We start from the raw sequence: 27,927 nt of genomic DNA on the forward strand, positions 1-27,927 counted from the left end.
AGACTTTTAATAGGATTCGCATACACAATATAATATATAACTCGTCGATGTGGTTTAAGATTATGTTACAAAGCTTGTAAATAAAATTACACTAATTAACGCAAAAGTAGGCAAAAAGCACAGATATTAATAATGTTGTCATTTCTGTACAAGCGCTCCTGTGTTGATTTCTGTTGGGAAAAAGTACGATGCAAGGTCCTTTCCCCTCAACAAAAATGAAACAAAACGGGAAAATGTAACCCTTTGACACTTTCCAAGTATTGGCATTCAGCAATGAACGATTGCCATTGGAATCAGAGTTGGGTGGTATTTTCGTCAACTGAGACGTCAATTAACGCGTTTTGTGTTTCTTAAGCAGCAATGCAAATCAACAATAAACTTGACACAGAACACGTAGCCTATCCATGTAAAAATAACACGTGACCTATCAACTTCTCTCACTTTCCTAACCATGTTCATATTTTAGGGGGTAGGAACATTTCATAAACTTGAAGATTTTTTATGCTTTATTGCATCCTATAGAGATGTTCAAAAGTTGTTACTTATTCCACAGGGGAGGGGTGAATGCCGAGCTGATGAAAAGAAAAACTTGCTGGACAATAGGTCGAAATTTAGAGTCACGAATAAAACGGGGTCATTTAGAATCACTTCACATACGCTTGTTATCTGCATGTATAGCACATATCACGACGAAAAGATTACGCAACATCTAACCATCATCTTCGGAACAAAATTTTTTCGATCTACATCCATGTGTTTATACACAATACAGACATAATATAGTAAAACAACAACATTCTTAGACGATTTGAACTGTGGTGTCACGCCCATTCCTCAATAACGGAAGACATTGGGTACGTACGCGGTACGCCATATATGGAAGTGTTACACAACGCATGAGAATTGAAATTTATAATAAATTGATTCTTAAGGTATAATGGTTGTTGTCAATCCAGTAACTTAATTCAATCAGATTCTATTGTTTCTTTATTAATGTTCGAAAACATCGACTCATATTAGTTCGATGTAAGATTAAAAACATCGATGTCATGCAATCGAGCAAAATTTGGAATCACTACGCGACCCAAAATGTTTTTGGAACATTTTTGGCACGCCGTGTAACTTACTGACAACGGTTCAATCGATTGGCCAATCAGGTGGCAGGAATGTCAAAGATCAGTGAGATGTGAGAATCAGATAATTACTAAAAACTTTTGTCAACAAGTGTAATCGCTAAAATGACGCTTAAACATAGCGACAACATAAAAATGACATTTTGTTCACGTAAGAATTGAGAAACCTGCGGATACGCGTCTGCAGAACCTCAAACAACGTGAAATCAACGTTTACTAACGTAATGAAGAATACATAGTTTCAATGACATTGCTATAAGGGTATTGCAACTCCAGAAACTTTTGACAAAAAGGAATGAGGGTATTTGGGTAAAACTGGCCATATGTCTTATGTGCAGTTATGAGCGATACGATTGGCCAGTTAGTTTTCTTTATTACCATGGCAAATGGGATAACGAGATGGAATCAAAACTGCTCTTCCAAGATCTCGCAAAGAATGGGTGAAAGGTCAGTACTGCTGGATCGGATGGTCAACCGGTACATCTGAAAGAAAGCATATAACAAAATTCAGTAGCCTACTTCCGGAGACAAAGGAAAGTAGAGTAGCTTTTTAAAGATGGAAAAAAAATATTCTCCCTTTTGCATATATCAGTAAATCGGTTCATGGTTTTCTATTAAAAGCAAACTGAAAGGGTATACCAATTCTTACAGGATTTTTCTGAGAAAGGTGCATCTTTTATGCTCACTCTGGGTTCAAACTTTACCTTTCTTGCTGTTGTTTTGAAACTTTAAACTAAAAAAGTGATTTTATACAAAACACTGCTGTCGGTATTTAAACAACTGTATTAGAGTTGGCTAGCTAGAGCACTAGATAAAAATAAAATATTAATTTGTACTTTGATCGAATGGCAGCTTTCTTGGATCAATACGACAGTGTTAGAAACGGAAATCAAACTCAAACCTTTAGCACAGAAAGTAAATAAGCCAAGCCTGGAAATAGACTCACTCCATGAGATGTTGTAGGCAACTTCTGGACTCTAGCACTACGCTGTGCCTTCTCGTTACCATCATATGCATAAATAACTACTTAAAATAACACAGGCAGCTAAATTAGTTAACCCACCTTTGCCTTAGTGTTAGGTTCCAAGCGTAACAAACATCCGATCTGAGCCTGTTTTGTCTTCAAAATTCCGGTTCCAACTAGATTTTCCGGGTTTGGATCAATGCTAGACAAACAAGCTAATCCAAACCCTGGTGAAACATTGATTGCATTCGTATTAACATCTAATTAAAATTAGTGCAAGGAATCTGGATAAATCAACCCCAACAACCGGAAAGCATGCCCAAGGGGCAGCCAAAAACTGGCGGACCCCTGATAGCGGGGTCAAACGTCAGATCTCATCTGCTAAAGGAACAAATGGATGAGTGCGCTTTTATAAAAGTTCAACAATGTAACGCAATAGCTGCAGAAAAATTGACTTCAGATTTGAAATTAGCAAAACATACAGAGAACTCCAAATGAAACCGCATTGATAAAGCCACTGGGAACCTAAAATGTGAAGAATTTCCAACTTGTATGATAAAACCAGCTACCTTACCTGTAAGTTTTACTTTTGCCTGATCCGCATCAATTGGGTGCTGAGCTTGGAAGATTTTTTGGCATTCTTGATTTGGTCTAAAGAAAAAACAATAAATCACAACACCAACAAGCTGTAACATATCTCGTCTCAACGCATTACAACAGCAAGTTGATTGGCCAAATGATAAGGGCCCTGGCACAATCCTAAGTGATGTCTGTTTGACACCTGTCGCAAGAACGTGGTTGTGTCTTCGGCAAGGCACTTAAAGTTATACCGGTAGATGAATACGAATACACGCTTCTTGCCTTCCTGTTCACTAAATCCTCATCTACCGGCATTCGTCTGAATTCGACAAAAACAAAACTACCGCAAGCGTCAGCTGCGTGGCCGCCATTCGACGCTCAGTTTGCGATCATTCACGTTCAGGAATTCAACAATAAATGAGAGTTGGACAGCCAGCTCTTTGGCAGCAACATCTATGCTTATTTTTGCAAGACGTAAGAAAACTGAACGAGAACAAACAGTACCAAAAAAGTCAATGATTTAAAAAAGTATCCATGGTAAGAGAAAAAAGATTATAACAAACATTTCAAAACCACTCAAATAAGAAAAAGGGAAAAATCAGACTGGTAGTAAAAACAAGTCAAAAAACATTTCACTTTTCTGTAAGTTTCGACCTGAGCTGAGCATAGTTCTGTTGTGAAGAAGGGGCGTTCTTTCTGGCCATCAGCACAAGGCTAAACACTCACTAGTACAGCGAGCAATTGCAATTCGCTACCCATAACGGTGTAGCTTCCACGCTAGCCATTAAAACCATCCAATCAACTATATGTTTCTCGGCAGCCGATTGTAGCAAGAATTGACAGCGATAGACAGTTAAACTAACTGGTAAAGGTGGTGGTCAAATACCATTGTGGCATGCACAGTGGTGCGATACTGACGAGCCCAGCTTCATGGGCGAAACACGGTGTCTGTCGCTGTCAAGTCTTACTACAATCGGCAGCCGAGAAACATATTTCAACACATCTTTTGGAAAAAATAATTAGAAAAAGGCCAAATTTGAAACCAAAACCCTGCACTTACTGCCCAAGCTGCTTCCATCTTGAAAAGAAATCAGTGGAACCCATCTCCACAGGCTCGAAAAATTTATTGATAAGAACAGGCATCTTCAGAGCTAACGATTGGGGCGAGCCGGTGTGAGTGTAACTGGGAGACACAGTACATTGCGTTACGTCACAATCTTTAGAAACTGGTTTAAACCAGTTGTCTGTAACATGGAGGCGGTAAAACTTGTAAGTTGTCGTAAGATTTGGTAGTAGCCGGTGTATTCTATTTCCACAAGGGAGTTATTCGATTTCAATCTGTTAAGGTGCAAAAATGTTAAAATCAAGGTTATCTTTCCTTTCAATCAGGTCAATCGCTTCTTGTTGCTAGGCATAGTAAATGAAATTTTCAAACGGGAATTAGGCATCAAAATGCGTAAACAACATTCAAGAATACATTTCAAAAAGAATTACAGAAAAAAAATGTTTTCAATGGCACTGGCAAGGCCCAAAGTTCAATGTTTCATTTTTTTTAAATGACCAAAAAGTGCAAACACTGCTCGAGAATACGTCACTATCGACAGCAATAACAAAAGCCACGTTCCCACTTCTGATGTTTCAACATCAGATCTGATGTTTTGAGCAAACTGTCTGATGTTTTGATGTTGAAATCTGCTGTTTTGATATACATACATGTCATACATACATAGCCTACAGTTAAATCGCCCGCAGTAACAACTATTGCGCGATCAACTGATTGCTAGACTATAGTGACGTAGACTGTACAGTCGCACGCTTCGCTGCTCACGCCCATTCTCGTTTTGAAAGCTCTGACAAAAGCAGGCGCGGAATGCTGATTAGACCGCAATGGAGCAAAATTTTATTGAAAATCGTTTTATGGTAGCATGTTAAACACAAAGAACGTGGAAAATCGCCAAGTCAGGTTTTTCCTTTACTATCCCTTTAAGAGACAGCAATTGTAGCTCACACGAGCTCTATGCAACTCCACCTGTACAGAGTGATGCCGACCCAGAGTGATGCCGACCCAGAGTGATGCCGACCCAGAGCATGCGATCGTCATGTCTAATAGCTGTTCAGGGCGGGCAACTTCAGTTGTCGTATGAGAAGACATCGCGTTGCTACAGTTGAATGCGGAAGTCGATCACTTACAGTATATAAAAACAGTCTTAATCGTCAATTACTTGATTCTGAGGGTGAGAGCGTTCTTAAAGACAGACAAGCATTCGAGGTTAAACGAATGTTGGACTTGTGCACCTCCATCTACAAACGATGGCGCCTCTTTCTGCGTCGTGAAGTTTAACTGCAAAACAAAGTTAATGTTTTTCATACGCGCCAAGATTGTTCGTACACTAAAGACAGCTGCAGTTTATGTGCTAAAAAGAGCACATTCGCCTTATAAACTGTTGCTTTGAAATGCATTTACAGTATTTACGTTCTGTGAGAATTCACTTATTAAACTTTATCCTGGCGGTTTGTTATCGGTTAAGCTTCAATTAACACGCATGAGCAGTTACCCAAATTGACGTCACCGACTGGGCGGGTTCTCACGCTGCGTGAAAGTGTCTGTGAACCAAAGCAACATCTTACTCTATGGGAGCTAGTCGAAAAAAAGATGGAAAAGTAGATGGAAAAAGCTGAAAAGTTAGCTTGTATAAATCTTGCTTAATTCCCGTTTTCATAACAAAACACCTATTCAGCTGCGTATAAGTTGTTAGTCACAAAAACAAATACCTCTATCAGAAACAAAAATATTAAAATGGTTTGGTTCTGACTTGAGAGCAATCTTCAGAAATACGTCTCATCAAGAACTAAAAGTTCAAAACATCACAACTTTCAAGTTGTGTTGTTTTAACTAACTACTTCATAGTTCTAGCAAATGTTTTGGTTACACGTACATAACTTCTGCCCAGGTATCGGTGTTTAAACCGGGTAGCGGGTACTTACTTTTCCTTCAGTATCCGTAGCGTGTTGGACAGATGAGGAAAAATTCGTCAGTTGGTTGGAAGATTTGTTTCCAAAGAACAGAAGAATACGACCTGAGGATAAAGTTGTACCATGAGATAATTAAATGGCTACCAAAACAATGAAAATGGAAAAATCAAAAAACAAGAAGCTTTTTTTTACCTAATATTAGGTCTAAGCTCTGATACTTTGAAATAGATTACTTGCTTTGAATCATACAAGCCAGCTTATGGACCGCATTTAGTTTTCTGGTAAGTCAAGGGCCACTGAGTATGTTTTTACAAGTCTAAAGGTCTACTATCCTACTAGCACTAGTATGTGTTTTGATTTTACTACATCTCAAGACAATACAAGCTAATGCAAAATCGACAAAGAGTGATATATTTAGTGCTCTCACCGTAATGTTCTTTGAATTCACATTTGACGCCGATCTGTATAAAGTTGTTTTCAAAAAGCACTCCACTGTTTTTGAACAAAAACCTACAAAAATAATATATTTTGTTGCTGCATTGTAGCCATTGATCAATGAATCAGAAACTTCTATCCTCAAGTCAACATTTCAGAAAGCAGTCAAGACGGAAGTTATTTCTTAATTGACTAAAAACATAGCCGTGTGGTTTTACACAGGGGCGTACAATATACTGTAATTGCACACGGCGAAGTACCACAGAGACTTTTTCTTTATAATTTATCGAAGTTTTCTTTGTAAAATTGCTGTTATTTTGTAATAATAATATTGTACAGTGTACACCTATGTTAATTAACCACTGCACTGCATCAGTGCATCATTGACTAAAACAACCAGTTAACAATCTCAGAGTACAAGTCCGGGCTGATAACTCAGATAGTTGGCGCTTGACTTCGTAAACACAGAAGCTTTAAGATCAAGCGGCGCTGGTTCGACTCTCGGCGTGTACGCTTGACCAGCGCACGTTAAGGACTGCTCTCCATTCAGCGGTAACTTATGGGATGAATAATTCCCTGGCAACACTTCAACAATCGGAAAACTTCAATCTCTCAATCTCGGTTACCGGCCTGCGTCAGTGGTTCAAAGCCTCTACTATAAGTATGCGAAACTGCCAGGATGAAGCTCTCAAAAAAGCTTTCCCATTCCAAGGATAAAGATTCAATCAATCGAATAAATAACTGACAAATTGCGTAACCAAGATGTGATGTGGAAAGGAAATGAGGAATTACCCACTTTACTAAATTACGTTATAAGTGTTTCAATATAGGCTTTCGTTTATGTTTTCATGCAAACAGCAAAAAAATGCTCAAAAACAGCTTCAATAGAAGTGGCTGATATAAATCACACAACCACACATTGCTACGCCTACATCTACGATTAGCATGCAATTGTAAGAATATATTTGTAAAAGCAATCTCCAATGCAAGGTTTGCATCAAAATGCATAAATCGTTCTAAAAATTTCCAAAGTAATGCTGATACTTCCTTGAGAATAATAACCATGTTCGTTTATGCAGAATTGAGTTTCAGACAAAACATCTTTCTGAAGATCATCATAATGTCAAAGTGGGTGGTTAACTTGAACCATGTCGAAAACTGTGCTGCAAACAAAGCAGCATGATTTTCGAAAATGGCATGTTGGTGAAAAAGGATTTTCTGTGCTAATTTGATGATAAATACGGAACCTTGCAACCACCACCAAGTCTACAGCTCACCAACACAGACGACAGCTATCCTTTGTTGTTTCGGCAAACAATACACGTTATGTTGCTTCAACATTTGATGACGTTGAACCAACACAAAATGACACCATTTGCCACTACGATTACTTTTCCATGTAGCTTTGATCTTCCACTTCTCGTAGTGAATGTTCTGCCGAAGAAAGAAGAATGGAGGTATGCTCCTCCACCTCAGATGTGGGATTCACGTTATTGAAAAGATCGACATCAGCTACGCTTTCAGGCTCCTCCAGGACACCAAACGATGAGATTGGTTCAGAAGCATCTAAGAATTTCAATCCAGTCGCCTTCTCCAGAGCATCAAGATTTGAAGTCAAAAGATCATCAGCATCTTCTACTAGCGCCTGGTTTTTAGAAATCCCAGAATCCAGAGAAAACAGCATCTTAGATGTTGGATCAGATGCAGATGCTTCATAACCAACGAATGAAGGTTGGCTGGTAGCTGGAGCGCTGATGCGAAAACAAACAAGTTTTCTGAGCTATGAATCAGGAGTATTTATCATTGAACAGAGAAAGCTTCTCATGCAACTTGATTTGTCACGACAGCATACTTGAATGTAAAATCTTCACAAAATAAAGCATGCGTATTCAGTAGCCACGTAGATTGAAAGTCATACAAAATATGCTTGCACTGCAATCATAAGCATGCAACCGCACGTGCAAATTAATCACAAAGCGTGCGAATAACACAACACCAGTGATTGGTCGACAAAGGGTATGATCAAATTAATTATAGCTAAACATGTCACACTGGGTTCAAGTTCATGTGACGATCAATTGCGAATACATATGAAGTAAAATTAGCACACATTGATTTTCACGCAAACGTTTAAATAAACCCATTGAGAAAAGCTATTTTAGCTTCATCTCATCCATGTACAGTGTACACCTGTTGGTTTCGAATTAATTTTTCAATACAACGATTGAAGCAATAGATAGAATTAATGAATTGTCACCAGGCAAAAGCCTGTTCGTTCGCACTGATGTCAAAAGTGTTGGCATATTTTTAAATGTTCTTACTTTGCCAAATACTGTGTCTCATACTCCGAAGATGGACTTGCATCTTCTATAAACGCAGACGCGGCAACATCTGCAGGACTAAGCATGCAATCAAATGAAAGCATTAAAAAGTAGTTGTTAGTTGATTTGAAGAAAGCAAGCGGCCAACTTAGCATTGAATGCAAATAAACGCAAAGATTGACAACCTACGAGAAAAATCGTTCCTACTGGAACTATGAACCACTACCAGTAAATACAACTGTGCATTGTGTAACATGCGGTGCCATTTGTAATTGTATTAGAGGTCGTAATGTACTATATACAATTGCACATGTAATATGCATCCCCAAAATCTGGGTGTTTTTTTTCGCTGAGACTTTTCGGTCATTTGTCCGAAATGATTTGCAAAAATTCTGTCATTTTTTATTTATTTTGGTCATATTTTCTGATGAAAATCTTTCCTTTCAAGTAGCTGATACAAACAAAATTTGCACTTCTAGACTAGCTACAAGATTAAGTTTCGCTGAGAAACATTGTTTTTTTTTCGGATATTTTGACTGAATTGACTATATATTTTTTCGGACATTTTGACCGAATTGACTATGTATATTTTTTTCGGACATTTTGCTAAAAAATCGGTCAATGACCGATAAATGACCGAAAAAAAAACAGTCCCCAAGTGCTCATGTTCACTCGAATGAAGATCTGTTCGCTACAAATACACTCAACGGTCAAAACTCTTGTGGTTTCTCACAAAAAAACAGCAATACAGTATATTGCTGACTATAGTTTTGAAGTTAGGCGACCAAAAAGGATTTTCAAACATTGATATCTACATATGTTCCTTTGGGGGAGACATGGGTGTGGCAATGATCTCTGGCATGACGGCATTACGTCAAACCAATTTAGTTGATCACTACAGTCTCTAGACCGGGAGTCATCAAATTACGATAATATGCTTCTAGCCAACCACGCTTTGGTGCACAACGAACGAGACTTAGTTACTAATACAAAATGCAAAACTTAACGCTAAACGTAATAGATTGAGTTTCGCTATTGGTAGCATGATTGTTAATTATTTCACAGGTGTAGAATGAACTTTCTTTTTCAGTCTAGTGCTGCGGGCGTCCAGTCACAGAATTTTACAAGCTTTCCGAACTGATTTACATTCATGATAGCTTGTATTGTTGAGACTAATGAAGAATTCGGAGATTAATATCGCTTCTTGAAATTCCACACCCTTTGAAACGTTTGGACTCCTGGTCTAGACTAGTGGACAGAGATTTGCGTTTGAATCGGATAGTCGGTAGACGAATGGTCCGTTTCGCCGAATCTAATTCAGAGAAATCCGATTTCGGAGACAGCCTTTTTCGGAGATAACCGATTCGGAGAATTTGTGAGGATTATTTAGGTAGGCGGTTTTTGTGTTTACCTTTCCATACCCCTGCAAAAGGTTGGGCAATTAACTTAACCTATTACACTGGTCAACAAAAAAATTTTACAAGACAAACTAACAATCATTTCCACGTAATTCTGGTGCCCCAGTAAGTAATTCAATACTAATACGCAACCAGTGCTATACTTGGTCAAAATTAGTGTAATTTTTGGAAGCTTAAACTGTATGAGGTAGCTTGTTTTTCTGAATATTTTTCCGTATAAGTTGCTGTATTTCTGTTATTAGCATAGCTGGCAAAAACGACTGCAACAAGTATGAGGGCTTGACCAAGTAGCTCAAGACGAGGTTGGTTGAAGATCGAAACCAATTTTTGATTCATTTGCGGAGAGTAGGTACACTACAGGTATGCAACACATTTACCTTCTGACTCTGTAAAGCTGTCCACCAGCCACAAGCTTTCCTGGGCAAATAGAGTTAATTTATTTCGTTTTAAGGAAGCGATTGCCAGATTTGCCACCGATATGTCGACCGTGGTAATGATTCAAGAGGAACAAGTAATATGGACAATTTGGAATTGGATCTTTGCATGCATGACTTAAACCATTACGGCTTTGCCACCTTTTCCATTTGTTGGTTATGTCACTATGTTTCATTTCTACAACATCGTTTCTTCTGCATTCCGACAAAGAAAATTAAATATACACAGTGTACAACTGCAAAGAAATGTACGTTTTAATGGGGAAGCTATAATCTGTTGTCGCAAACAAAACATTGACTTTATTTTGCGTTTTCTTCATTTCCTATGGCGGAAATATATCGAATCGGATTCGATGTAGGCCTAACTAGACTACTCTGGCAGGCCTCTAAGCTCGTTTACTTTTCCGGAGGCCACGCACGGCCCACCAGAGCTGCTCCGCGGCGGCCAGATTCTTTTACCCGGCAACCAAAACAAAAAAATCCGTTAAAAACTTTGTTTATAAAAATCCGTTAATTAATATCGTGTTTTTGCGTTCACTCAGATGACAACAACGCAAACAAGGACCTGAAACATCTTTGCAGCTGTATTTAAATACACTACTTCCCAAGTAGATGTAGAGCTAGTCTTCGAGTTGTCATAGGTCGACAGCGACGCTCATACTTTGCCTTGTTGGTGAAAAAATATTGCGAATGCAAGTGAAAAGAAAAACATTTCGAATATCAACGGAATGGAGAAATGTTGGCTTGTGGAAGCCTGTGATTAAACATGGCCTACCAGCGAGGTAGTTTCGAAGGACATTTAACGTTTGCTAACTGTTTATTTATTTTTTCTTTAGTTGAGATTTTTTGCTGACACTTTGCTTGGTTAACCTTTGGGAAGAGCAAAAGACTCTCGACAAATTTTTGACACTGCTGGGCTGCTGGATAAGACTTTGCCATGGAAGACCAAAAGGTTTGCAGGGAAGACACTTCAAACATATCTTTGAATGTTGAATCATTTAGAAGTTCCACGAATTCGTCGTGCAAGCCGTTTTGGAGAGATTTGGGAACAACCACAAAAGAGTTCCCAATCCGGTGATAATCAAAGTCGTCCAAATTAGGAGAGTAAGTTCCCAACTGATTATGCAACGAAACCAAGTGATCCTACACAACTCCATAATGTCAGTAATTTGCACAGCCAGGTGGTTTCAGCTTACCAATCTTAAACTTTTTTCTCGCTTATCACATAAAAGTTAACAATGCTTTCTTCGAATCACTGTCGCAAAAAATAGTCATAATGCCAGTAACATGAACTTGCTCGCGTACCTCCGAAAATTTTTCTTGCGTAACCCTAAGGTTACGCATACCCCAATATGACGTCATAATGAAAAACATAACGTCAAAGAGAATTCAGCTTGAAAATCCATTCAGAATATGGCTCAACCTTATTTTTCCCGAAAAGTTGCCCAAAAATAGGTTACCCCACTAAGCAATCTACCTTATTAAATATAAGGTTAGGAAAGCAAAAGTGGATCAAGCGTTAGATTTTAGCAAGCCCGTTGAGCTAAACTCTACAGAGTGCGCTTAGTGAAATCAAGTATGTTGCATTGTTTGGAGGTGGTTGCAAGCATTCAAGCAGGCGGAAAACTCAGCAGGCGAATAAAACTATATGTACCCAAGTTAAACACATTAAAACGGAAATCACACAATCTGATAAGCTCTCTCAACATTCGCATGCAAATGTACTTCATCAGGTGAGATTCAAAAAAAACTTCAAGATATTGCGGTTGAAACGATAAGCAACGACACGGTTGGGTAAAATATATTCTTACTTTGGAGCATTCGCATCGATGACTTGAGAATTGTTGGACGGAGTCTCAGTGGTGACGTCAATAAGAAGGGAATTGCTGGCTGGGGGCGTCGCAGAGGCGGCTCCAATGTTAATAACATTTGCATTCTAGTAAGTAAAATTTACCGTATCACAAAATATGAACACACGCTTTATATATAGAAGTATGAATTTTTGGACGTGTTTTCCCCAAAGGGCAAAGATTGCCAGTTATATCGCATTTTTTATTATCAGTTCATAAGCTATCCATCAAGTATGAGACCATCATATCTGGTTTCGTATTTTAACTCAAAGTTACTAGATATTTCTAACACAGTTAACTCCATATTACTTGGAAATTTACTTCAGGAAAGTTAAACATATTGCTGTTGGAGTTGTTTATCTACAAACGCAGTTATATTTGACTAATTTTAATCGAAGCAAATTATGTAATTTAAGTTTAATTTATTGTAATTTGTTTCGAGAAAAAGTATGATAAAAGAAAATTTGTAACCATACCGAAATAGCAGGTGGTTCTTTCTTTGAATCAGCGACATTGTCGGTATTTTCGGCTCTCTTATGCTTTTCCTCTTCTTTTTCAATTGCCTGAGCAAGAAACGCCAAGTAGTTATAACACGTTTCATGTTATTTGCGTTACCTTACGTAATTGCAACATTTTGAAAGGTTTGTTCATCGTGTGAGCCTCTGGGGCTGAGGGTCTATCGGATAGACTCTATCCTTTTACCACCCCAGATTCACGATATTCCCAGACTACATTGGAAAGGTATTAGGAGAGTAATGCAAACTAAAACTGGGCAAAACCCAACGCCACATTTCGAGGCGATAACCAAAAACACGTTGCCGCAAATGTAGTTGGAAGATTCTTTTAGAAACAATGCGTATGATTCAATTTGTACCAAACTTAACTCTTCTACTGTAGAGTTGACTTGTAAATATACGCTTTGAAAAAAACAACATTTAACTGTGACCGAAAAACAAAATAAACACTTCAACCTTACCTGTACAGAGGCAGGTTTCTTTTTCTTCAGCTTTGCCAAGATGGATGACTCTCGCTCAGGGAATGGAGGCATTTCCTCGAGCACAGTGGCAAGGACATCGGGTGAAGTTATGGAGCTCAGCTGGGAATATTCCAACGCTCGTTGCTGCAGTTCAACGTCTGCATTCCGCAACTGGTTGTTGTTTTTAAGAACATTCTGGAACGAGATTATGGCCTCAAAACAAAATAGCATACTGGGCTGCACCGAAACTGCATAATTCAACGTTAATTAAGACATTTTTAATAAGCGGCACATTTCGATGATGAACACAAGCTATCAGTGTATAACACATATTTTGTTATGGTCTTGTTGAAGATGTAAACTCGCTGGCCTTTCAAATTTATTGCATAAAAAAGCACAACAATGGCGTCACTATCGGCCTTACATCATCCATTGTTTAGGCATGGCTACTAAAACTAGATCATAAAACCTGAATTGTTGGCTTGATCTCAGGGAAGAGGTTAATGAATTTGATGTAAGTGGAAAGCAGCAAGGCTCTGGTAGCAGGAGTACACAAATGGAATTTGGAGTGGAGGAGATTGAATTGTATAATCGGCGACGACCTGGTGTCACCAGCGATGAGGTTGCCAAACTCCCCGAGAATGTATCCGCCTACTTTCACCATGTTTTCGTGACAAGCCGGAGCTTGAAGATTCTGAAAACAACACAATGAGCTTTTTGTACATCAGTCGCCAACTCCGCTTGCAGCAGATTGCACATCAACATGGATTATATGCTTTCAAAGGTTTCGATCTTGTGAAAATAAAACATTTGCCGATACTGATAGGATTGTCGATTTCAGAATATTTGCATACTGTTCTACAGCAAAGAAACTATGAATTGTTTTTTGTAACTTCACTATTTGTGCAAAACGTTAAACCCCACTACAGTGGTTCTCAGCCTTTTTGTCTTTGTCTGAACGAACTTCTTTTGATGCTTTCGAAGTTGTCGCGGACTCCGCAAAAACTGAGATTTTAGTAGGCCATATCGCGTTTCCTAATGGAATCAAATGTTTCTTAAGTTTGAAAGCACACACTTAGAAGAATTTGCTGAGCTCGCGACGCACTTATGACGATTGATGACATTGACGAAGTTATACTATGATCTATTCTATAGACTATTTTGCCACACATGATCAAAAATCAGTAATCTATATACTAATTTAATGTTTTTCTACAAATTTTATAGAAAATTAATAGAATTTGTGTGACCTTTACAAAGCATCTCTCCCTTTTTCATTTGTAATCGCAGTCATGGCAAAACTGTGAGTGCTAATACTAATAGGCTGCTAATATCATTCACAATAACGTTGAATGTACTATTTCAAAATCAATGTAAAGGAATCTTGATCCAGATGTGATAACTACACTAAGGCTTGCTTATTTCTTGGGCGACTTGTTTCTGGAAATCGGAACACATTTGTAGAACACGTCCGAAGTTACTGAATGTACGAAGATCAAAATAGACAGGAAAAAATCTTATGGAACCACATGAGACTTTCCCACTTTGTCAAATTTTTCATAAATTTTAAAGTTGCATTTACTGCAGAGTTTCCAAAGATAATTGAGTTACTGAGCAAAAAAATGTGACAATTGTAAAATGCATTCACTTGCAACTTGTAAACACAAAATCTTTTCTTTTAACAATTGGACAAACAAGTAAATTTGAATCCGAAAAATGAAACTTTTCAACCATGTACTTGAGGCAAAAAATACGTAACAAACATCAACGTGAACGGAGCTACCAGGTTGCATAAAGCACGCACGGGATCTTTGCAACATGCGCATAAGACTTGCTACAAATACTGAGCCCACACACGCAAAATTGCTGCATCCATTTTGTATCGTACGACCTACCTCAAAGACAGTCTTTGCAGCGTAGCCCTGAGCATCGTCTCTATTGATAACGATCTGGATGACGCGATGCCACACTTCCTCAGATACGTAATCGCCAGCCACACGAATAAGCTGGAGGATGGTATCTACATACCATGTGTAATCCGACGCGTATTTCTCCGACAAAATGGCTACTTTTAAAACCTGCAGAAAACTTGACCAATTAAAACGTTTTCATCAACAGCGAAAAAAAAAATCGAAGCGGCTGTGACTCGTAAGAAAAACAACATATAGTTGTTTTAAAAACAGAGAGAGACTGTTTTTATATAGTTGTTGTTGTTTTATTCTACATATAGTTGTTTTATTCTACGGAGAACCTAATACTTTTTAAGCAGTACCGTTACATCTAAAAAGTAGTTTTGTTGAAATGCTTAATTCAGTGTGATCATCCACAAGAATACAGTGTTTTTATTCTTGAACGGAAACAAATTGCGTATGTTTAAAACGTCTATTCAATATTTGTACACGTTATAAAAGTGTTAAGACCATAAACCAACATGTAACAGCAGTCGGTATATCTCACCATTTCTTCTCTGATTGCATAGTCTGCCTTCTTGAGGTAGGCCAGCATTTCGGCAACTATCTCTTCAGCATTGCTTTTGTCGCACATGGCATAGAGAAGATCCACGGCTCTCTGACGTACACTCACGTCTCTTTCAGTCTGTTAGGTTCAAAAATATCGTTTGTAACAAAAATGAAATAATTTTCGCATTCTCGATGCCGGTTCGTTATCAGCCACATGATACAGCACTTAATTTTTTTAAATCCGGGGCTATTGACTGATCAAAATAATTCGTTAGAAGCGAATGTAAAGGTTAAAGTGAGCTGAGAGAACATATCTTTAAAAATTAGAAAGTGGCAGTTCTGAAATCTTGCACGGCTACATCAAACGTTATCACAGTATTGAAAATGAAACCTTTTGAAAACATTGAATTGCCGATATTAATGGCAACATGTAACCATCCAAAATGGAGTCAAAGCAGAGCGAACCATGATTGGGTGACTCTTTGCTAGAAGCTACAGCGTGCTGTGTCTTGATTGAATGTCGCTCCAACGTCAACAGAAGTATGTTATCCAATCGTTCAAAACAGTGCTAATACAAAATGAGCTTGCTAACAAGTAACAACAGTCTCACCTTTAGCGCATTAATCACTGTCTCCCTGTGCTTCTTTACAGCGTCACATGAGAATTCGGAGCCAGCGAGTAGGCACATGCTTTCCAAAGCCAGGTAACGTAGATTGGTCTCACGATGCTGCAGGAACTGGCCGAGCTGGTTGCACGCTCGAACCAAGAGATTCGGCTCACTGTAAGACAAATGTATGCATTCACACATATCACATACGTGGATTCATACACGGCTAAAACCGAGTTAGATAAAACATTACAATTAGTTCGCGAAAGTTTTACTGCATGTGGATAGGAATAATCTCACCTAAAAAATTCTAATGAGTGGTGATTGATCTGAAACTGTTGGAGTAAGGTAGAAACTAATCTACAGAAAATTAGACGCTAATTTGTAAGATGTTAACCAAAGGTCAAAATAGCGAGTAGCTTCATCTTCTGTGTACATTGTATAATTGTACAATGTACATAGAATGTCCCTTTGATGAAGCATATTTTCATCTTTACTGATTTTTAGTCTGCGGTGAGAGCAAAATTGCTATTGTAAAAGAAAGAGAACATTGATTCTCACACATATTATGTCTCACAGAGAAAACGTACCTGTCGATATGAATAATGAGGTTGATGGCTTCAAATAGAACAGCATTCTTTGAATTGGAATGTTGAACTTTCTTCGACTTGGGGGGCTCCTGGCACTTGTTCAAAATCGTTTCAAGACATTCTACCAATCTACCTCGAACTGTCGGTTCCTCTGCAAGAGTCCAATGCATAAGTTGATCTTCTTTAATCCTTATCTCTCTAGTGGAGATTACTTCTCCAATTCTGCTCTATTAACAGACCGAAATAATTATTTTAAGATGCAGAATTAAAATAGGTCGCTTAAATAAACGGAGATCGTCTTTTAGGTGAAAACAGGTGCCTGCCAAATAGGTGCGCACACTGTGACGTTAGGATATTTAGGTGAGGCGCCCGGTCACTTAGGTGCTATACTCAGTAAGGTATATTTCATTAGGTGCTTCATGGTAATACTGCAGACAGTGGCGTACGCAGGATTTTCTCAAGAGGGTGGGGCATTCGAAATGCTTTTCGAAACGAAAATGAATTAAAAAAACGACCATTTTCTAATTATATTATAACCAGCAAGTCAGCTTGCATTGACGATATTTTGTTAGTTTACAAGAGCTAGGTTACTGGTTTGGATAGAATTTGTATTTAAAACAAACAATATCTCTCAACAAACGAACGAAGTATCTACGAAAACAAAGCGAACTCTCTACGGAAATGCCGCATAATCAAGCATTTCTGATAAATGATTATGAGAGTACAGTAATTCGACACACCGAATAGCACCTAAATGATTGGGCGCCACAGTGCGCCGCACATAAATATCCTGACGCCACAGTGCGCGCACCCATTTGGCAGGCACCTAAAAGATGTAGACTCTAAAAGCAACACGCCGGTAATTATTTTTGGTATGCGACACTGTAAACAACTAATAACAACTTTTTCTTCCAATAGCCTAGCTACTGCTCAAAATACTAAGTTAACGATAACTCGAAAAAGTTAGGATGACAACCCAGCAAGGATTTCGAAGCATGGAAAGACGTTTCAAAGTGTCTTACAGTTTACATGAATGGATACACTACATCGGGTAAATTTAATGCAAAGTTATAAGCAATGCGGAAATTACCAACCAGGTGTTTTCAAAACAACGACTTACTCATCAAAAGTAAAATGCATAAATGTAAAATAAACAACGAGAAACGGTTTCAGATAAATATATACAAAGGTAAAAAAAAATATCAGACTAATTGAAATAGGCAACCGGACCATGCCAAATTCCCAGGAGTTCTTAAATCATAAGACAATGATGGCACTAGATGTCAAACATCGCAACATTTTGCGCATTGACAACACCTCATCACTTGATTACTAAGATAACCGGCTTCATCGAATGCTTTACAACTTTTTTGCTATCGTCTGTTCAAATTAGAACAGATCTTAAATTTGGGGAGTGAGAAGAACTAGCAAGGGGAAAATTATAAAGAAAAGTGCAACACTATTCGCTTCTGCGCACACGTTTTACTTAGTTTGAGATATCTCCTAGAACTATCCCATACCGGACGAAAACCACCGAAATGAACTTGGAAGGATATGATCTCAATTCTTTTGTCTCAACAAGTGCATTGTTCTTCATGATTATTCTTGAATATAAAATGTCACTCCATTCGAAAAAACGTCTGCAGATGTTGAATCAATGTAAAAATGGACTTATTAGCTGGCTGGTAAGTGGCTTTATTCCTTGTATGAATAGGAGGAAGAGCGGGTAGTGTGCAACATGAAAGGGGAGGGGGGGCAGCTAAAACACTGTATTGTCTAGTTTGGTAGGCTAACCTTAACACCCATTAACCAAAGAAAGCCTCGGAGAAAGGAAACTGAAAACCTCATGTATAAGTAAGCGCTTCCTCGAAAAGCACGACGACTACAACAAGCATGGATCAAGCACTTCGTGATCTAACGAATGGAAACATGCAGCTCAGCAACACAACCTATCAAACTATGAGATGCAGCACAGTGGTTAGCGGACTGAAGGAACATACAAATCCTGTGTAGTCTGACAGAACACACAGGGGCAGAATAACGGTTTAATAAAATAAACAATATTTTTTTTACCAACCGGGAACTGGGTAGCATTGTAGAAGCCTCAGTAGCTTTACGCTTAGCCATGGAGCTGGTACAAAATAATATGTGTAGTCCTGAAAATAAAAGAGGGAATAGTTAGTATCGTAAGTCTTGACTGAGGTACGTTTACATACCATGCCACTCCATCTGTCAGAGTCACACTTGCTCTGAGGGTTGCGATTGCGGTTCTTTGCCAGGCATTTCCGATGCCAAGCATTTCATATCCGCGTGCCTCAGTCAAGCTTCAGCAAGTTCAAGTTTGGCAAACTTTTAGTAATTTCGAAACTGTTTGCAAAGTCCCTATAAAAAATAAATATTTGCTTTCACTTGTCTCTAGAAAAATCGGAAATAGAATCTTAATCCGAGGTTAAAAGCGTGTGTTCAAAAAATTACGCATGAACATTCACAAAGTACCTAAATATTTCGATTACATTTACGGTAGTTTAAAAAAAACAAAAAAACACATATAAGCTTAAATAAAGGAACAAGAGTACGCTTTAAAAATCGAATGATGTGAAAAGGGCATGAAAACAGTCCATATGACAAATTAAAAGAAAACAAGTCTGCGGTAAAAAAATAAAACTTTTTGTTGGCTGCACGGTCAAGTAGCGATTGCCCGCCCTGGTAAGAATATTGTTTTAAAACCTATTCGAGGCTCCACAAGACGATTATAACATTCTTAAACAGGCCTCTAAGCTCCCGGTGACTATGACAGCTGAGAAGTCATTAGGTGGCCTTCGAAACTACTGCGCTAGTATGCCATGTTTATTGTTTAGTCATCGGCTTCCACAAGCCAACATTTCTCTATTCCGTTGATATTCGAAATGTTTTTCTCTTCACTCGCTTTCGCAATAATTTTTCACCGACAAGGCAAAGTATGAGCGTCGCTGTCGACCTATAAAAAATTGAAGACTAGCTCTACTACATCTACTTGGATCAATAAATAGATTTTTTTGTTTTGGCTGCCTGGCGCGAGAATTAGGCCCGCCGGGAAGCAGCTCTAGTAAGCCATGCGTGGTCTCCAGAAAAATAAACAAGCTTAGAGGCCTGCTTAAAGTAAACACGACGACTGAACTTTCTTGCCTTCCGATCCACTTCATTTCAACTTTTCACCAGACAGAAGTCTATATAAAACTACAAAAAACATCAAAATTTTCTAACCATTCATACTACCTGCAAGTCGTGGTAAATTGAAGTGACAATTCTGCTTAATCTCGACACGGCAAGAGATACACAGCCCCTGTATGCAACCGGACTGTGCTGGGCAAGAGCGTGGATGAGACTGGCAGCAGCTGTTACAACTCCCTGGTGCAAAGAATCTTGTTAGTTTTGCCAATCTTTGAAAGTAACTCGGCTGGTTTTATCATGTTAGTTGTTCATACTCGTTGGGAGCGTGTTTGTACAATGTACATGCTTACAATCAGGAACTGTTTGCTCCACTAGAACTTTAACTGTGGACGTTCCTCAATCGTTGAGTTGGGCATTGTGTGGTTTTGAAAATAGCTTATATACGAAATTGCAGTATTATTTTTAAAATGAACAAATACAACCCTAACGTACCCTAAAAAACTAGCACACCAATTGAAAAGGTCAAATAAGTTTTGAGGTAAACAATAAACATAGCAACATATATAAACAACAAATCGTTTTCTTGAAAGAAAATACTGTAACAAAATCGCTAAAGTTGAATTAAATATGAGCTGAAGTACAGAACAAATTTCAAAAGAAATTTAATAGGCTATTTACCATGTGTTGATCATTCAACAAGTGTATAACTCTTGAAGCCCACTCAGCATACGCCATTGATTCAGGTGAGGTACGGAACAACCTCAAGAGACAGAGAGCAGCACTCTGTTTCACCGACTCGCTGGCTTGGCTGTACCAAAAAACAAACAAAATAAAGCTGGTGGTTTTCATACACGGCAAGCACAAGCAGCAAACGAACACATTTGGCGGACACATTCATTACTTATTGAGTTATTTTCTAAAAGTCGTTTTGTCTGGTCAAACACTTTTGTTGCGAAGTTAGTTGCATACAAGACAATCAATTAAAAACTCAAAAGTACGTCACAGTTGGCTAATAAGATGAATAGAAGCAGATGAACAATTAAAACAAAAATCAATAACTGTAACATCACGTCAAAACGACCATGCGCACACAGTAGAGCGAACTGATTGCCATTGCTACACATTATATAGCCAACATAAAATCAATGGTAAAATCTTTTGTCTTTCGGTATTTTGTAGGGCCCATTACTGGTTTAGTATATATTTGGCCGATGTGTTTGTATTTTTGTTTGTTTTTCCTTGTACAACAAAGCTTTCTACAAAAAGTACTTATTATGTAATTTAAAATAAGTGTCACTTAAAATTATATTATCTGAATTAAAATAAACCGTAAGTAATTTACCATAGTAATGCCATTATGTTTACTAAGATGTTTTGACATATTTTAATGAACATCTAAAAATTATAATGTGTTAGAACTATCTATAAAACACAACTTACGCAGAAACAAGTAATTTTGGGATTTCAGAGCCAAAAGCTTCGGCCATCTCAACGGAGCCAATGTTGGCAATGCAGTGAAGAGCAAGGTTGACATGAACAGGTTTGGGGGAGGAGATGTCGTTCTTGATGTTTTGGACTATTAGCTTCATCAAGTCCGAATTAGAACTCACCAACACGGATATAAACAAATACCCCTACAAAAGAAAACAAGATTAATATAACACATCAGACAACACTTAATCCTCGAACAGTGGCTAAGCAAAGCCATAATGACAAATGAATACAATACAACATACAGTGTATCACAATATACAAGCTAATACACAAGTATATATCACACAATACACACAGTGTATCTTGATAGGCAAGGTTTGGAATTCATTTTCGCTTTACAAGTTTTACATTTTCGCTTTTACATTTTTGCTTTACAAGTTTTCCCGCCCCGATAGCTCAATTGGTTAGCGCGTCACTTCTGGAACGAAGAAGCTTCAAGATCAGGCGGCGCTGGTTCAACTCTCGGAGTGTGCGCTTGAGCAACGCACGTTAAAGACTGCTCTCCATTCAGCGGCATCTAATGGATGGAATAGTTCCCAGGCAACAAGACTTCAACAATCGGAAACTTCACTCTGTCAATCTCGGTTACCAGCCTGCGTCAGTGATTCAAAGCCTCTACAAGTATGCGAAACTACCAGGATTAAGCTCTGCAAGAAGCTTTCCCAGTCCGAGGATAAAGATTCAATCAATAAACAACAACAATTTTATGTGAGAATAAATGAAAACAACCAACGTAATCTGATATTGAAATGATGTTAGTGACAGTGAAATCACTTGTGTTGTAATTTGTTTTAATTAAGATAAGAACACATTTTAAGATCAATCTTGCAATAAATGTTTCGTTAGGCATTTAAGTGCTGGTATTGCCCTCTGTAGCTTTGAAATAAAGGAGCACAGAGCGTTCTTGCATTTAAAACAGATACGCTCACACAAAGAATTTAGAAGTTATAGCAGCAAGTAAACTGTTATGTTAGGGAGCAAGTCTTTTAGGCGCAGACAGTTAGGCGCCGGTCAAATAGGCGTGCACACTGTGGCGTCTGGATATTTAGGTGCGGAGCACTGTAGCGCCCGTTCATTTAGGTGCTATGCCTAGTAAAGTATGCAGATTGTATCAGCTTGGCAGGTAAGGCAATGCTTTTCACACAAAATGTTATATTAAACAAAAAAATATGTCATGGCTTCCGTGAGTGACCGGCAATGCTTAAACCGGCAAATGCTGCTTAAAACCGGCAATGCTGTTCCCACAAAATGTTATATTGAACAGAAAAATATATTGTATTTTAATGCGCATGTTCGGTAGCCTATTTAGTTGTTGTTAGTCCAGGTTTGCGTCAGCGAAAGTTTTATCAATAAATTATTCAAGTTTCCGAACATGACTGAGTTCACTTTTAGTTAAGTCAAATAATAACTACGCTAAACATCAGTAAAAAATATAATAAAATAGCCTATATTCAAGCGGATGGTTGGTAGGCTTGAGTGAAGAGTAACTTAGTTTTCCGTCAAAACCCTGACTATGTTTAATAACCAGCGAAGTCGCACCATTATGCTTGCAGCCAGGGTTCACATGCCCTATAGAAATGTATTCATGTAGTAGAGCATTGTCTCATAAGTAGGCTACTTGCCACACGACCAATCCATCCCGAGTAGAAGTAGCCTAATTGCGAAAGATAACAGATTAAGTAAGGTTCCATCTGGCTGCAACCGGTGTTCAGGATGAATAGCAAATGTCCTGTGGAGATGTGCTAATATCAAGAGTAGTAGAGCGTTGTCTCGCACGTCATCTTCACACGCGCATTAACAAAACAATATATTTTTCTGTTCAATAAAACATTTTGTGTGAAAAGCATTGCCTTATCTGCCAAGCTGATACAATCTGCAGACTTTACTAGGAATAGCACCTAAATGAACGGGCGCCACAGTGCTACGCACCTAAATATACAAACGCCACAGTGTGCGCGCCTATTTGACCGGCGCCTAACTGTCTGCGCCTAAAAGACGTGGACCCTTACGTTAGTATGCACGTATGCACACATACTTAGACACTTTTATTTCAACACTTGTAGTAAGCAATGAGTCAAAAATTTAGCCTCAGAAATTGTCAAAAGTTTCAAGAAGTTGTCTTACAATTTGCTTTTCAGTGTACTTGTTGGAGCTGAGAAGGTTAACGGCTTCCATATGGCCGAAGTCAATGTCGTGGCCAAGCAGGAAAATGAAGAGAAGCTTGCAAACATATTTCTTTTTACTGTACCCATCCAATGTTTTATCACCTGTAAAACATAGATAGAGTTTAAAAGCTGGTGAAAAACGTACCTTAATAAGAAACTCCAGTTATAGCCTAGCTGTGTTGATGTTAAAAAATGATGACAAAATTTTCAATGTAAATCACTCAGATATGTTTCAGAGAAAAAAAGTTGATCTTTTCATGCAACCTTTATTTCAAAATCCACAGCCTGGTGAAAAGTTTAAAAAAAATTTAATCAGTGTGTGCGTTTCCCTCAGTGGCCAAATATTGTAAATGTAAACCCATACTGCATTGAGTCAACAAGACAGGAACATCATCAGTGGAACAGCAACCAACTTAGTAAATAATTTATCAAAATTAGTCAGCTCCAAATAAAAAGCTTATGGACTGAGAGATACCAATCGCATTCCAGTAAGTTAGATTCTAGCAGATAATCTTTATGATTGTTAGCTATCCTGACTGAAGAAACGTTAAATCTACACCTGATCATAGATTCTAACATTTTGTAGTAGCTTGGGTTATAGTCACAAAAGAAAAGAAAGATTGACATATATTTAAACAGGAACTTTTGAAGATCGCTTTTTTAGAAGAACAAAGGTTTGGTTAGTTTGATAATGTTACATCAATGATTTAATTTATGGTATCGGTACTTGACTGAGCTTTGTTCAGTAATCAGTACTGAGCACTCTTGTGGTGGATGGCATATTACAGTGCATGCCTCGAAAATAATGCTGTACTCAACACTTGAAATACACAATTAGAAAAAAAAATCACCAAAAATTATGTCAATAAAAAAAGATGTAAAAGCTTACAACATGTCTTTTCTTTAGCCTCCTGCTGAAAAACATGGCAAAACTTAAAAACTCCCTTTAAGGCCTGAACCTCTGAGGTCTAGAGGTTATCATTTCACTACATCGCATTGGCAATATTTTTCTAGACTACAACTGGTCGACGGTCGTTAACAACCGAAACTGACATAAAACCATGTAAAAACGAACAAAGAACTTTTTTCTTAATTGTGACTTTTACAGTCACAAATAAACAGAAACAACTTTTGAAAATTTTGCTCAATAATAGATTTTCAAGTTGTTGTTTTTTTTAATTGTGCACATTGCAATTCTATTTTCTGATAAGATCTCACAAGCACGAATGAGTTTAGGGCAAAGGCTTTAAACACATGGGTCACATGCAGCTAGTGAGAAGTTTTTATTAATCCGGACTTCAATATTAACTTTGACATTGATTTTCCCCAAATAAGCTTGGAAATATCCTGCGGTAACTATCATTGCAATATAAAATCAATGGACAGTACTGCAAATTTTCCGTATTAAATGCCAGAAATCAGTGACCTCAGTCTGGTTTTTTTTTTGCTGAGACTTTTCGGTCATTTGTCCGAAATGACTTAAACAAATTCGGTCATTTTTTATTTCTTTCGGTCATTTTTTCTGATGAAAATATTTCATTCAAGTAGCTGATACAAACCAAAATTTGCACTTCCCGACTAGCGACTGTACAACATTAAGTTTCGCTGAGAAACGTTGTCGTGTTTTAGCTGAGAAACGTTAGAACAGACAAACGTTTTTCAACGTTCGTTTTTCGGTTCAAATGTCCGTTTTTTTGGACATTTTGACCGAATTGACTAATATTTTTTTTCGGACATTTTGCTAAAAAATCGGTCAATGACCGATAAATGACCGGAAAAAAAAACCAAGTCACTTGGGGTTCAACCTGGTTCATCTTTGAAAAATCTTGTTTACCCATTACACAAGGAAGTCACAGTGGTGTCAAATGATGATGATGCTTGGAAACAATGTACCTATCTATACTGGTATGCATTGGTCATCCGCATCAAATAAACAGTCTACCTGGGTTAGGTTTTCAGGAACAAAAAGCTTCTTATCAGACCATATTTAAATTTGGCACACAGTTGTGTGTTATCTAAAATCTTCATTACTTTGGCTGCATGGGCAAGTGGTGAAATCACCAGATTGGGTGCTTGAAAAGGTGTCGACGAAGCACACATCCAGAACAACGATACATGACATTATAATGCAGCTCAAATACTGCAAATCCAAATGACGCAATCCATATGCTAAGAGACCGGAATGACACAAAACCCGAACGTAATTCATTGTAATTTTACTGAAGATGGGCTGTATAATTATATCCATTATCGCACAGCACAAGTTGATTGAAATTTGAACAGTCATCTTTCACTATGTCTAACTTGCAAGGCTTTGCCACCATCTTCTGCTCCATTGAACTACTGATAGTCTTGTGTTGTAGTTGTGGGAGCAACTTAATCTGCTGCCCACGACATATTAATGATGAAAAACTGAGCGGTGTTGTTAGAATGTTGGAGCATTTGCAGTGATACCGTTGTTTAAATAATGATTTTTGTAAGCCACGCATAAATTGCACAATATATAACGCTTTTTTTCTGTTTCATATAGATCAACAGACCATTCTGCTTAGACAACCATGATGATAATGATGATGCCTACACAAGACTACATTATTACTGTTTAGTGTTTAGTATGTGTTTGTGATTGTTAAGTGGTGTTGGTGCAGAAATAATTATTTAATTTCAGACATTCACAGTCATCAATAGACAAATGAAATAGGATATACAAGTAATAGTAATAAGAAGTAATAGTGATACACCAAAAACAATAGAGTAGTAGTGAAATGTACGCAGCATGCATTTTATAGATAACAGGTAACAGCAGCAACAAGCCTGGTAGGTAACCAAACATAGAACTATTTAAACTGTTACATATTATTTGATCTAGAGTCTAGACTGAATCTCCCCATAATTTCTTGTTTCAAGCCAAGAAGGCACATTGCTAGGGAAGTGGAACATCATGGTATTGTTACTCAGAGGAGACTAGGCCATGCACCAAACTACACAGTTTTATAACCAACAGCAACTTTTTAAGTCTTGTCTTCTAAAACAATTCTGAATGCCTAAATCGCTAATTTGTAAATAACAAACATGTCAAAATAAACAATAGTGACAGGTCGTTAATATCTAGCCTACATTGTGAAGTAAGCAACAATCATGCTGTTAAAAGCGAAACTCAATCTATTGCAAAAACAATGGGGTTTCATAAGATACACTGCTCATTGCTCAAAATACAATGACATCATGATGCAAGATAAAAGTGTTACCTTTAAATTTGGAGCGAATATTTGCTAACTCCTTATTAATTCGTTTACTCTCAGCTTCTTTACTTTTGCCTGCAAGCAATATAAACCAAGTTAAATTCAGTAACTAATAAAAGTTTTCCTTAAAATAATTTGAAAACTGCGAAGAAATATATAGTTAATTAAAGTGCCCACTAGTATTGCATTGCATTTTATGAAATAGTAATAGTGTGAGAACACAAAGTTTAAAAAATAGAATATGCAAATGATGAAAAATAAAATACCGGTGCCAGTAAGTAAAATAAAACGGCACACGTTTGATTTGCAAAAATTAGAGACAAGCTGCAAAATTGAAACAAAGATTTTTTGTAACAACCTAGGTTTGCTTACAATTCCGAATATCTGCTATAAAGACAGCCAATCCTCTCATCGCATCTCCTTTGGATACTCCAGGCATGTTGAAGATATTTGAGCTAACCTTGCAAGTATTTGGTATCTTTCACAAAGAAACTTATTAAACCAGTCAACTCTACAACACAGACCGTCAGAACCCAAGCAAATTAAAAACTTTCTTGAGCAAGTTACAAAAAATGAGGTATAGTCAAGTGGGGTAAAAAAACAGTGGGGGTATTGGGGAAAAAAACAATTATATACCATTTTAAATCTAAAATGAGTAGACTCAACTTTTTTAGTTTCTGTTTAAGTGGTCTCTGGTGAACACTTTGAGGAGTAGAGGAAAAAGATAGGATTTGACAAAAAATAGATACGTTAAATACAGTAAATATGGCCAGCAAAGGGTGCAAAAAAAGGTTCGGAGGCATTTATTAAAGGTTTTTGCCTTGTTTTAGTGATAGGTAGTAAGATTAAGAATGTTTAAATGTTATATTGTGAGTACTATGTTGTGAGGCTACTTGATGCAACAAAGACTGGGGCCTCCAAATGTTTGTGTAGATTATTATTAAGGTGTTTTTTTGGGAGCAAGTCTTTTAGGCGCAGACAGTTAGGCGCCGGTCAAATAGGCGCGATCACTGTGGCGTCTGGATATTTAGGTGCGGAGCACTGTGGCGCCCGTTCATTTAGGTGCTATTCCTAGTAAAGTCTGCAGATTGTATCAGCTTGGCAGGTAGGGCAATGCTTTTCACACAAAATGTTGTA

General features: G+C 37.8%; 1 protein-coding gene across 2 annotated transcripts; it reads right to left on the bottom strand.

Moving 5' to 3' along the window:
- LOC145771503 (AP-2 complex subunit alpha-2-like) lies at nucleotides 1–27,292 on the bottom strand. 2 transcript variants are annotated; one of them, XM_082583198.1, is made up of 23 exons: nucleotides 27,163–27,292; nucleotides 26,797–26,865; nucleotides 23,508–23,650; nucleotides 21,330–21,523; nucleotides 20,568–20,697; nucleotides 19,995–20,126; nucleotides 18,817–18,895; nucleotides 16,740–16,890; nucleotides 16,153–16,321; nucleotides 15,541–15,678; nucleotides 14,979–15,161; nucleotides 13,553–13,777; nucleotides 13,084–13,278; nucleotides 12,584–12,670; nucleotides 12,069–12,193; nucleotides 8,406–8,483; nucleotides 6,077–6,159; nucleotides 5,662–5,753; nucleotides 4,899–5,017; nucleotides 3,737–3,859; nucleotides 2,672–2,748; nucleotides 2,197–2,324; nucleotides 1–1,616 (listed from the first exon to the last, which is right to left on the bottom strand). In XM_082583198.1, exons 1-23 carry the CDS (start codon nucleotides 27,227–27,229, stop codon nucleotides 1,539–1,541), a joined length of 2,865 nt encoding a protein of 954 aa, XP_082439324.1. In that variant the 5' UTR covers nucleotides 27,230–27,292; the 3' UTR covers nucleotides 1–1,538. The 2 variants fall into 2 exon arrangements, with proteins under 2 accessions (XP_082439324.1, XP_082439325.1); XM_082583199.1 differs by lacking the exon at nucleotides 8,406–8,483 and having other exon boundaries at nucleotides 27,163–27,290.
- Nucleotides 27,293–27,927: the final 635 nt, after the last annotated feature.

The sequence above is a fragment of the Aplidium turbinatum genome, chromosome 6 (assembly GCF_918807975.1).
Source record: "Aplidium turbinatum chromosome 6, kaAplTurb1.1, whole genome shotgun sequence".
NCBI classification, from domain to species: Eukaryota; Metazoa; Chordata; class Ascidiacea; order Aplousobranchia; family Polyclinidae; genus Aplidium; species Aplidium turbinatum.

Coding starts and splice junctions, on each gene's coding strand:
- LOC145771503 (XM_082583198.1), bottom strand. CDS start 27,229: ATGCCTGGAGTATCCAAAGGAGATGCGATGAGAGGATTGGCTGTCTTT. Junction 16,891..18,816: donor ACAATGCTACCCAGTTCCCG/GTTGGTAAAAAA, acceptor GGACTCTTGCAG/AGGAACCGACAGTTCGAGGT. Junction 5,754..6,076: donor TGAATTCAAAGAACATTACG/GTGAGAGCACTA, acceptor CTTTATCCTCAG/GTCGTATTCTTCTGTTCTTT.